Source organism: Clarias gariepinus, chromosome 20 (genome assembly GCF_024256425.1).
Source record: "Clarias gariepinus isolate MV-2021 ecotype Netherlands chromosome 20, CGAR_prim_01v2, whole genome shotgun sequence".
NCBI lineage: Eukaryota > Metazoa > Chordata > Actinopteri > Siluriformes > Clariidae > Clarias > Clarias gariepinus.
In genome coordinates this window covers 29,774,938-29,786,704 of record NC_071119.1, presented here as the reverse complement: position 1 = coordinate 29,786,704, position 11,767 = coordinate 29,774,938, and the positions used below count along the sequence as shown (strand labels likewise).

General features: G+C 37.8%; 1 protein-coding gene across 1 annotated transcript; it reads right to left on the bottom strand.

The window, feature by feature from the left end:
- Positions 1-931: 931 nt before the first annotated feature.
- LOC128508492 (butyrophilin subfamily 2 member A2-like) lies at positions 932-4,912 on the bottom strand (the record flags this gene model as incomplete). Its single annotated transcript, XM_053479836.1, has 7 exons — positions 932-1,458; positions 1,548-1,574; positions 1,824-2,045; positions 3,869-3,961; positions 4,067-4,207; positions 4,283-4,441; positions 4,543-4,912. Coding segments are annotated over 7 exons (1,539 nt in total), but the record flags the coding sequence as incomplete, so codon positions are not given.
- Positions 4,913-11,767: the final 6,855 nt, after the last annotated feature.

Below are 11,767 nucleotides of genomic sequence, written 5' to 3'. Positions count from 1 at the left end.
GTGAGTGGAATTCACACAGATAATTTATTTACAGTTCTACAGTGTATTTACAGCTGGGAGGAATCACTTGATAACTGTGGTGTGGGGGATTTAATGAGGAAGACGACTGAGACGATTCTATATAATCTGTAATCTGCAGGAAAGACTCAATAATAAATAAGAGAAGAATTCATTACAGACTCAATCAGGAAACATTTAATTTACATTCATATTAAAGTTCTCCCACACCACCCCACTCCTCCGCTCCCTGCACTGGCTTCCTGTAGCTGCCCGCATCAAATTCAAAACACTGATGCTTGCCTACAAAGCTAAAAATGGCCCAGCACCCACTTACCTCTCTGCGCTAATTACACCACGCACTGCACCACGTTCCCTCCGATCCTCCAGCACTGCTCGCCTCATCCCACCATCTCTCAGGGATCGAGGGCGACATTCATCCAGGCTCTTTTCTGTTCTGGCACCTAGGTGGTGGAATGAACTTCCTCTAGATGTCCGTACATCAGAGACTTTGACTATCTTTAAACGACGACTCAAGACTCATCTGTTTCTCCAGTACTTGGACTAACACCCCCCCCCCCCCCAAAAAAAAAAAAAAAAAAAAAAAAACCTCTTCCCAGTTGTGTTGGACTAATGGCACTTAGTTATTAACCTAGTTAACCCAGTGTAAGTATGTATCCAATGATGTAAACATTAAAGCACTTTTTGTAAGTTGCTCTGGATAAGAGCGTCTGCCAAATGCCTAAATGTAAATGTAAAATATCAGTTGCTCCATGTATTAAACACATGACTTATAAACCTCATTATATGAACTTTACAAACAAATCCTTTCCACATGTCTTATTAGGAGTGTGTTATGTACAGTATGTATACACACTTTATATAAATACATTATAAACTCACACATCATCATATTACAGATGTCTTTATTCTCCTAAATAATCCATACAGGTTTAGTGTCTCTGACTCCAGGGCTGATCAGAGGACGCAGTGATGTTCTGACGTCCACATTAGTGAAAGTGTAGATGTGTGAGTGTGTATTAATATTATAAAATGACAGTGTGTGTGTATCACAGTCTAAAAACACTCCCACTGCTGTCAGCTCTTTATTAACGTCTGGGAGTGAAATCACTTCTGTTTGATCTCTGATATAAACTCCTTTATCTCCTTCATAACAGAGAACCCAGAACCCATCCTGTCGCGTAGACGGGACATTGTATTTTCTCTTAGCTGTATCACTCGCTACACCAACAAACCAGGAGTGTTTTACTGTTTTCTGTGACTCTCTCACTTTCACCTCCCAGTAATGTTTACCAGCCTGAAACCTCTCTTTACACAGAGTGAAGATTTTAACATTATCAGGAAGACCGCCCGAGTAAGCGTACGCAGGAGTTATCTTTCCTTCCTTTCCCTCGTATATTAGAGACTCTGGAGTTTCCTCTGGGTCGATGCTGATGTTCACTGCAGAAATAAATGAGATTTTAGTTATTATTATTTTACACTTCACACTTACAGGAATACAGTAATGTTCAACTGAATTTATTTCTCACCTTTGTATTGTTTCACTTGGTCTAAATCTGTTAGAAAAATAATAAATAACAGTAAAGTACAGTGATGAGTTTATAAAGTCAGAAAAAGGGAATAAACACACACACACGCACACACACACACACACACACTGGTGTTCCGGTTCCTTCTGAGTTAGTTCTATCTGTAGTGTAAGGTTTATTATTTTTATCCATAGACGTCTTCTGTGGTTTAGTTCATCTCACTTTATGTCTGTTCATCTACTGTTCCTTAAATATTTACAGTAATATGTAACTTACTGTAACTGATCTCTGACGTGGTGAGAGTGGGTCTGTTATCTGAGGTGGAGTCAGCAGGTCCAGTCTCTGAAATGGAGGCAGTAAGTGTGAGATTAGAACTGGTGATAGTGTGGATGAGATGTGAGGTGTTGTTGTGTAACTCGATAACAGATTGAGAGACACACCCATCACAGGTGCACACCGTGACAATACATATTTCCACAAAACCTTTGAGATTCCCCTCTAAATGCAGATTTAAGGATTATAAAATTAATGAGTGGGAGAGGCTCATTAAGACCTTTTTAAAGACACATTTACCTGGAGGAGGAGCTGTTGGTGGTATTTCTACACTTTGATCAGAATTCTGTTCTATATCTATTTATATAAAGAAAGAATAAATAGAACAGTTTATAAAGAGAAAGTTTAGATATTATCTGAGATAAAAAAGATTATTAGATAATAAAGTGTTGATCAGGTGTGTGTATGAAGTGTATAGATGAGGAGATGTGACCAACCTACAACCACAGCGTGAGGAACTGTACCTGTAGATGGAGCGTCAGTCTGATCCTGATTCTCCACACGGATTTTATTCAGAGGTTCAGTTTCTGACTGAGTTCCTGCTGTTTTATATATTTAAGTTATAATATAAATCTTTGGGTATAGGTAGTCCCCGACTTACGAACATTCAAGTTATGATTTTCTGCAGATAAAGACGGACTGCATTTCTACGAACATCCGCTCATCCGCAGCTCACATGTATTGTACAAAAAAATATACACTGCAGTGTTTCACATCCACCCGCAAAACAGGTGAAATCAGTAGTTACTTAAGCTCCCAGAAAGCAGTGAACCATGTCTAGCATTTAAATAGAACAAGGTCTGGGAGCATCGCTCCGGTATAGGCAAAAAATAAAAAACTAAGAAACAAAAAGAAAAGAGAAACTAAGAAAAGTAAAAAAATAAGTGAAAAGGTAAATAAAAAGGAAAACTGAGAAAAGAAGTGTTAAAAAGTTAATTTTACAAGAGAAAGAGTGGAACCCAAGCACAAGCTTGGGAAGATTTTATTTGGAAAAAATAAATAAATAAAAGTGGGGCGGTATGTGCGGTCATAAGTACGCCCCTCATTACAGTAGAAAATATAATATTTAATATTAAGAGTCAATATTAAAGAGGCGCCGGATCATCCCCTGCTAAAATAAACACCCCACTGCCCAACACTCCCCTCTACATCCTGTGTTGGGGTTCCAACACTTAACAACATACTTAGTGCAGCCATATTAAAGTGCCCCCTCATAACATGCAGTGCACCAGATACCAATATTTACAATTATATACAATATCATTAGTGTATAAGCGAAAGTATTATAGAGTTAGATATAGATACCTGATATAAAGTATCAATAGAATGTATTAAAGTAAAGTAAAGTAGTATGTGTGTGTGCATGTAAGGGTGTTGGACCTCTCCGGTTTCAATGAATTAGTCCGTGAGCATGAGGATAGAAAATGTCCGTCCTGTAAACCTGTCCTAGTGAATAATTCTAATTTTGGAAAATCTTCAACAAAACATTCACAGTTCACAGTCCAATGCAGTAAAAAGCAGCTAATTCCCTTTATGATTCAAAGGCGCAGAGACAACACTGTTAGATTTCACATACCAGTTAAACCTTAAATTGCGAGTAATTTAGTTTGCAAGTGTTTTGCAAGACAGAGAGAAAACTCTCCTGTATTAGACAGCACAAAGACCTGATAAAGACCTGATAAAGACCCGATAAAGACCTGATAAAGACCTGATAAAGACCTGCTCCAGCACTCATCTTCCAGCTCTTCTCTCTTTTACTATCTACAGAGACTGTATAGTTACAGTGTGACAAGACTTCCTGTATAGTCTATTGGACTCCATCAGGGGCTCAGTGATGCTCCATCAGGGCGGCGTACTGTTACACTTAATACTGTTCTCATCTACATACATGTGTCTGTCTTAAAGAGCAACTTCTAGTTACTGTCAGTTTCATTTTCCACATTCATCCTCCTGACTCATATATTATTAAGTCAATGTTTATATCCCACCTTTTTTACGTAGCACACAATACACTGCAATTCCGACGACACACAGCACCAGAAGAACGGGAATGATGATGATGATGTATCCAGTCAACGACTCTGCACACATAGACATCAACACAAAATAATCATCAGTCTTTTCTTCAGTTCCACCATGTACACATATCCTTACATATGGAAATGGTTTATTTCAGTAATAATTACCTGTGTCACGTGCAGGGACGTGTAACATTATTCTGTCTTCTTTTCTCTCCTGATCAGACAAACCCACAGAGCAGGAGATCCACTCAGACTCAGAGGGAGACACAATCAGCCACGAGCTCACATCTACAGTCCCTACAGAGTCTGAGGATAATAAAAAGTGCTTTGTTATTTCTGTTTTTAGGATCTTTAATGTAACTGTAGATGAGTAGATCTTACTGTTGGTGAACTTGTCGTTACTGAGATGTTTCAGATCTCTCCCATCTTTATCTGTCCAGGTGATTGACGGCTCAGGTAGCCAACCTTGTGACTGACAGCTAACATTCACCTTCCCTTCTCCTGCTTCATGTATGGAGAGAACAGGAGTGGATCCCACCACTGAGAGAGAAAGAGAGAGAGAGGGAGAGAGAGAGAGAATTAAACAGACAGACACACCATGAACTTTCGTTTTTTTTATGATTTAATGCACTAAGTGTTACCTCTCAGTCTGAGGGTCACTGTGGCCTTGTCATACCACATATCAGTGCTCACATGACATGTGTAGTCTCCTCTATCTGTTAGCGTCAGGTTCTCCAGTTTCACAGAGACGTCTCCTTTCTCCAGATCTCCTAACAGGAACACTCTGCCCTGGTACTGAACATCTACAGGACTCTTTTGGATCTGTTTATTTTCATAGAGGAGCATTGGGGTGTCATACATTTTGGGACGGTACCAGCGCACTTCTTCATGACGAACATCCATATTCTTGGTGACAGTACAGTGCAGAGACACAGAGGAACCGAGGAGCCCTGAGACTGGAGACTCAACCTTCAGTGAAAATATTTCTGCAGGAGAGATTGAGAGTTTGGATCAGACTAAATCAGAATGATTAAAATCACTGCATATGATCTAACACTTCATGGTGTCCATGTTAGTATCTTATCAAATAATTGTAAATGATAAAAGCCCTGTTTAATAACTAAATAAAAAGTGTACACTGGAAAAAAATGTCTTGTAAAATGTCTTGTAAAATCATGACATAAAAATTTTGTAAATAGAAAAACAACAGTAATATTTTGTAAGTTTTAAAAATGCAATTGTGAAATACTGAACCAACAAACCTCTTAATTTTACAATAAGAATGTTTAAAAAAAACATATAAAAAAACTGTAATAAGAAAACAATACAATTCACTTTAAACACACAAAATTATGTTGTATTTACAGATAAATATATGTACAAGGGAAGCAAAATTTGGATCATATGAGGGGTTTAAAAATGTGATGTGTCCTCAGAATTGTCCTAACATTGCATATACATTTATAGTTTGATTCCCTTCTTATTTAAATGTTTGTTTGTTTTCTTTTCCCTTTTTGGTCCTTTTTTTTTGCACGCAGAACCAAAAAACTTCCAGCTCCATATTCCTTTTTTTTTTCTCGTTTTTCTTGTTTTTTTCACTGCCTGGTGTCAAGCCTTTCTTATGCATGTAAAGCTGGCTTGGAGTCAGGGAGGGGCGAGGTGGGTGCTATATGGTGCTTTTATAAGGGGGTTATAAAACCTGTATTAAAACATTACATGTTTTCCCTGTTGTATCCCTGTTTAAAATCAATAAAAATATTGTTGAGAGAATTGTCCTAACAATACATAGCATCAGTATAAGCTATTTTCATATACAGTGGGCCCTCGGATTACGAGCATAATTCGCCCCAGAAGCAGCTCGTGTTTCAAAACACTCATAAACCAAATTTAATTTTTCCATAGGAAATAATGGAAAATCAAATAATTTGTTCCACAGCCCAAAAAAAATAAATACATAAAAATAATTAACACAAAATAAAAAGTAAAAATAAAACAAACTAACCTGTACTTTACCTTAAAAAAATGTAAAAATAAATTCCAAAAGATAAGCGTTTTCATTAAAGTGTTTCGTGTGTGTGTGTGTGTGTGTGTGTGTGAAGCCCCAACTGTCCCCAGAGAGAGTGTGTGAACCAACATGGTGTTAAATTATGCGCGCACACACACATAAGAGTGGCTGAGAAAGAAAATGGATTTTTAACCTTCTAATGGGACTTTCTTTTGCTTTACACGCGCACACAAAAGTGTGTTATAAGAAACAGTACAAATGTGCTCACAAACACAAAACAAAATATGTTTTACACACACACACGTGGTCACAGTGTTATAGTAAACAGTACACACATGGACGAATGTTGATTATACCAGTGAGAGACGAGCACTAAGACCCAGCAGAGGAGACGATTACCCACAATTCCGCAGAACAAGAGAGAGAAAAACCGTTGGCTCAGTTGTGATCACGTGACGCTCAGCGTCAAAACAAGAAGCGCATGCGTGATACATGATACTCGGTACTCATAAACCAAGACTTGTTCGTTTTTTAAATCAGAATTTATAAAAAATATTTGCTTGTCTTGCGGAACACTCGAAAACCGCGTTAATCGCAATCCGAGGTTTCACTGTATTAGATTGTAAAAATTGTATTGCATATTGTACATAAAATATTACAATAAAAAAATGTTAAGCATCATTTGTTGCATAGCCTAGCTGTTCGTCAGTTTTTTATTCATAAACAATATTTATTAATTGTTAATTTATTGTAATTGACAGTATATATATATATATATATATATATATATATATATATATATATATATATATATATATAAAATATACACTACCGTTCAAAAGTTTAGGGTCACTTTCTAACTCCATGATGGTTCCTGATGTTTATTTCTTTCTACATGCTGAAGGCGTCCAAAAAAATGCATTAATCTCCTTTGAACAGTTAATGGTGAGATGTTTCTGCTACTTCTGCTCTGTAAAGACTTCATAAAGCCTCTAATCTGAGGTGCTGTTAATTGGTCATTTTTCAGGCTGATAACTCTAAATGAACTTCTGGTCTGAGGCAGAGGTAGGTTTTGGTCTCGCCCTCCTGGGACGGCCTTCATGAGAGCCAGTTTCATTATGGTGCTGGACGGATTTTGCAAATGCACTTGACAATACTGTTCTTGCAAGAACTATTACAGAAAGGCTGACCTCTGTGTCTTAAAATATCAACTAACTGTTGTTCTTCTTGTTGTTACGTAATTACCTAATTCCATATGTGTTATTTTATAGTTTTGAAATCCCCAGTATTGTTGTAGAATGTAGAAAATAAATCACTAAACAAAAACAAAGAAATTTGCAAGTGTTCTAAAACTTTTGAACGGTGATGTGTGTGTGTATATATATATATTTTTGTTTCACGCAGCAAAAGAACTAATAAAAGACCCCTTAAAAGACCATATAGTGTAGGGGCGACCCGTGGTGTGTCCAGTAACAGGTTGTAAAAATACGTTCATGGTTAAATCATCATTTCCTTCTCATATGTCCAGGAAACATAGAGCATCTTCTGATTATAGCATGTAGCTATATTATAGCAAGTGACATCTACAGGGACAGTGTTTCTCAGTCATCCACTATCATTGCATGTGAAGATGTTTCCCAAAGCTCTAATGATGCAACAACACCTGAAACTATTGAATTACCACATCGTTTCGAGGAGTCCTTTCTTAGGATTGTGTACCTAATTCAAGTGTTCCTACTTCCAGCTTCAACTGTACGGACAATTGTTGAGATACAAAATGTGCATGAGTTCTTTACCAGGATTTATTTAAAATGGTCAATCCCCTGCCAAATAAAAGAAGCACAAAGTAGTTGCAGTCTATCTTTCTGTGGCTAATTTGCCTTCCCCGTGCGGTCCAATACTGATCACATGTCCCTTTCCTTGTTGTGTGGAGAGAATGACCTAAAACTATTTTCTCAGAGTTGTTAGTGGATTTTAAAGATTTGGAAGTAAACGGAATAGCTGTAGATGGTAAAACGATCGAAGGTGCTCTGTATTGTATCACTGGTGATAATTAGAGTTCATGCTCAGTACTTTTGCAGGTACTATGAAATCATGCAAAGTGAGTTTTTGAGTGATGACCCAAGTGTTTGTGGTCCACAGCACATCCCTGTAAGTAGCTATTCTGCTGTGCGTGATCTTTAAAGAGATTCCAGTTAAGCCATCAAAGGCTTAAAGGTAAACTCAGTTTTCAATACTCTGAAATATTTCCATGTTTGCCAGCCTGGTCTCCCACCTTGCTTAGGGCATGACTGATTGAGGGGGTCTTATCCTAGGGCGTTGCCTTGTACCTGGAGTATTTCATTAAGAAGAAACAATGACTTTCACATTCAGTTTTGAACCAATGCATCAAGTAATTCAAGTACAAAGGTACTGATGCTCTTACAAAGCAACATGCTGTAAACTCTGAGGTGCCCAAACTTTTGGGGCAAGCCATCCAGAATTGGAATTTTGTAAGGTTGCCTCCAGTGACAAAGTGCAAAATCCAGAAGATGATGCGTTGCAGTTAACACTTCAGCTTAAAGATATACTGTAGTTGATTTGATTTGTGCATAAAAAATATCTTCATCACAGATAGCTTCTCTAGACATTCCAATCCAAGAATATTTAGATTTAAGAAAGTCTTTATTTGCTGAGAGTAGGTTTAAACCATAACATCATTTCTTAAGACATTATCCGGCGCTCATTTTTAAATTTGGCCCTTTGACTTGATTGTGGACGACACGCTTTGAAAGTAAACGTAGCTACTTCAGGAGACATGCCAGGCATATGAAAAACTATAAAAAAAAATGTCTGCCTAACCTTTTTTGAAGACATCAGATGTACCAGGCATATCATTCAGCTGGACCTGGATGCAGTCAGCTTCTAATAGTCCAAGACAGCTGCATTTTTACCCCAGACTTTACAGTCAATTAAACATGCACTGAGAGAGTTTCACTTTTCAGAGATTGATACTAGAGTATCTACAGACATTATGTGTAAAGGTACGTCTTATAAAAAGGCCATTTCCTTGTGTCAAAAAATGATGAGTCCATTGAGTTTTAGGTCCACTGCTTTTTTCCCTTTACATGCTTCCTCTGGGCAACATAATCCGTAAGCATGGTATTGATTTTCATTGTTATGCTGACGATACACAGTTATATGTCTCAGCAAAACCTGATGAGAAAAAACAGCTTACTAAAATTGAGCAATGTGTGCAGGACATAAGAAATTGGATGCTAATTAACTTCCTTCTGCTAAATCCGGATAAGACAGAAGTTCTAGTCATAGGATCGCATACAGCTAGGAGTAAAATTTTAGATCACACCGTAACTTTAGATGGCCTTTCTGTTCCATCAAATGCAACAGTAAAAGACCTTGGTGTGATTATTGATTCCAGCCTTTCATTTGAAGCACATGTAGATAATATTACCAGGATAGCATTCTTTCACCTCAGAAATATTGCCAGAATAAGAAATTTATTGTCGCTAAACGATGCAGAAAAACTAGTTCATGCTTTTATCACCTCTAGGTTGGACTATTGTAAAGCCTTACTGTCTGGTTGTTCAACTAGATGCATAAATAAGCTTTAATTAGTCCAGAATGCAGCAGCGAGAGTCCTCACTAGAACCAGAAGATATGAGCACATCACCCCTATCTTATCTTCACTCCATTGGCTCCCTGTGAAATTTCACATTGATTTTAAAATACTACTCTTGACATATAAAGCATTAAATGGTCTCGCGCCGCAGTACCTGAGCGAACTGCTAGTGTCTTACGATCCGCCACGCCTACTTCGATCAAAGGATGCAGGCTGCTTGTCAGTACCGCGTATTATGAAAAATACAGCTGGGGGCAGAGCTTTTTCTTACAAAGCCCCAAAGTTATGGAATAGTCTTCCAAATAGTGTTCGGGACTCAAACACAGTCTCAGTGTTTAAGTCCAGGCTAAAAACCTATTTATTTAGCCGAGCATTTTTATAAATAGATTTGCCATAGGTAAAGGAGCAGATCTGGGGGACTCATGGACGTAGAGTATTATGGTGAACTGGTATGTTTAGATGCTGTCTTCCTCACTCTCATTGATCACTCAGGTTTGCTGACGGTGAGGTGATTGTTTGCTTTACATCTCAGTTCCCCCTCATGTCTGTGTTTCCTTCTGGCTCCTCCCTTTTAGTTATGATGTCATAGTTAGTCCTGCCGGAGTCTCTGCTTGCACTCTACAGTTAATATACATTCACATTATACATTGTGTGACTGTGACCATACCTAACTGCCATCTCTCCTCTTCTTCTCTTTCCCCCCTCTTTCTCTTTCCTCTCTCCTCCTGTCCCCCCCTTTCACTCTTTCTCTCTCTCTCTGTCGAGCTACACATGTCGTTCCTGAGCTGCCAGTGATCCAGACTCCCTCTGCCCTCCGGACCTGTCTGACCCATCCTGGTGCCCCGCTTCTGGCTGAAGATCTCGTCACATGGATGCCCTGTGTGTCTCTCTGGGATGCGTCTGGTGTCTGGGGATGATTCTCTCTACCTAGAAAATGGTTCTGGCCTCAACTGGTGTTGGCAACTGTTTCTCTGGGAACTTGACCGTTCGATAGTTCATGACTGGAACTTCTTACAAGTCTACCTGGGTCTTCAACTCAAGGGTTCCCTGTTGAGTCTGGTTCCTCTCAAGGTTTCTTCCTATTACCATCTCAGGGAGTTTTTCCTTGCCGCTGTCGCCCTCGGCTTGCTCACCAGGGACAAACTGACCATCTTGATTCATACACATTCACATTTCATACAAACTTAAATAATTCTTTTGACTGTGTAAAGCTGCTTTGCGGCAATGACAATTGCTAAAAGCGCTTTATAAATAGAATAGAATTGAATTGAATTGAATTGAGTTCGGCGAACTTCTCATTATTATAATTCAGAATGATGCAGCTGTGTTTTTTGTGATGGAAATACATAAAGCTGACTATCATTCAGAACACCATCTGTACACTGTGACAAAATAAAGTACCATGTTGCAGTGTCTTAACATTAATGACTTGGTAGATTTTTATCCGTTACCATCATACAGAGAAAGAAAAACGATATAGTGAGAGGATACCAAAAATCATTAGTTCACCCAAAAATTAAAGTTCTGTCTTTACTCATCCTCATTTCACTCTAAACCTGTAAGACCTTTGTTCATCTTCACAACACAAATTACGATATTTTTGATAAAATCTGAGAGCTCTCTGATCATCCACAGACATCAATACAACTGAAATGTTCCCAGGTCCAAAAACGTAGCAAGGACATCGGTAAAATAGTCCATGTGACATCAGGGGTTCAACTGTAATTTTATGAAGCTTTTATTTTACAAAGAAAACAAAAATAAGGACCTTATTCAACAGTTCTTCATGTAAACAATGTGCATGCTCTCTCCACAATGGCCAGGCGCTGCACCAGACCGGATCAGGAGGAGGAAAATTGTTGAATAAAGTCTTTTTTGTTTTCTTTATGCCCAAAAAATATTCCTTTAGCTTTGTCACATGGACTATTTCACTGATGTCTGTAAATGATTAATTTTACAGTTAATGTTTATTTGCAGTAAACTCAGATGATATAATCTACACTAAGCTAAACTGTATACTGATAATATTGGTTTAATTGATATTGTTTTTGAGAATCACAATCATTTTATACTAAAATTTGCAGTTTTTGACTGTAAAGTTGTTTATATTTAAAATGTTTTGGGTAAAAATCAACAGGATTAATTACTGTGAATTTTACATTGTTTTTAATACATAATTATTTTGTCAATTACACTAGATTTAATTGTGAAGATGTTTACAATGTTTATGTATTTTTAACAG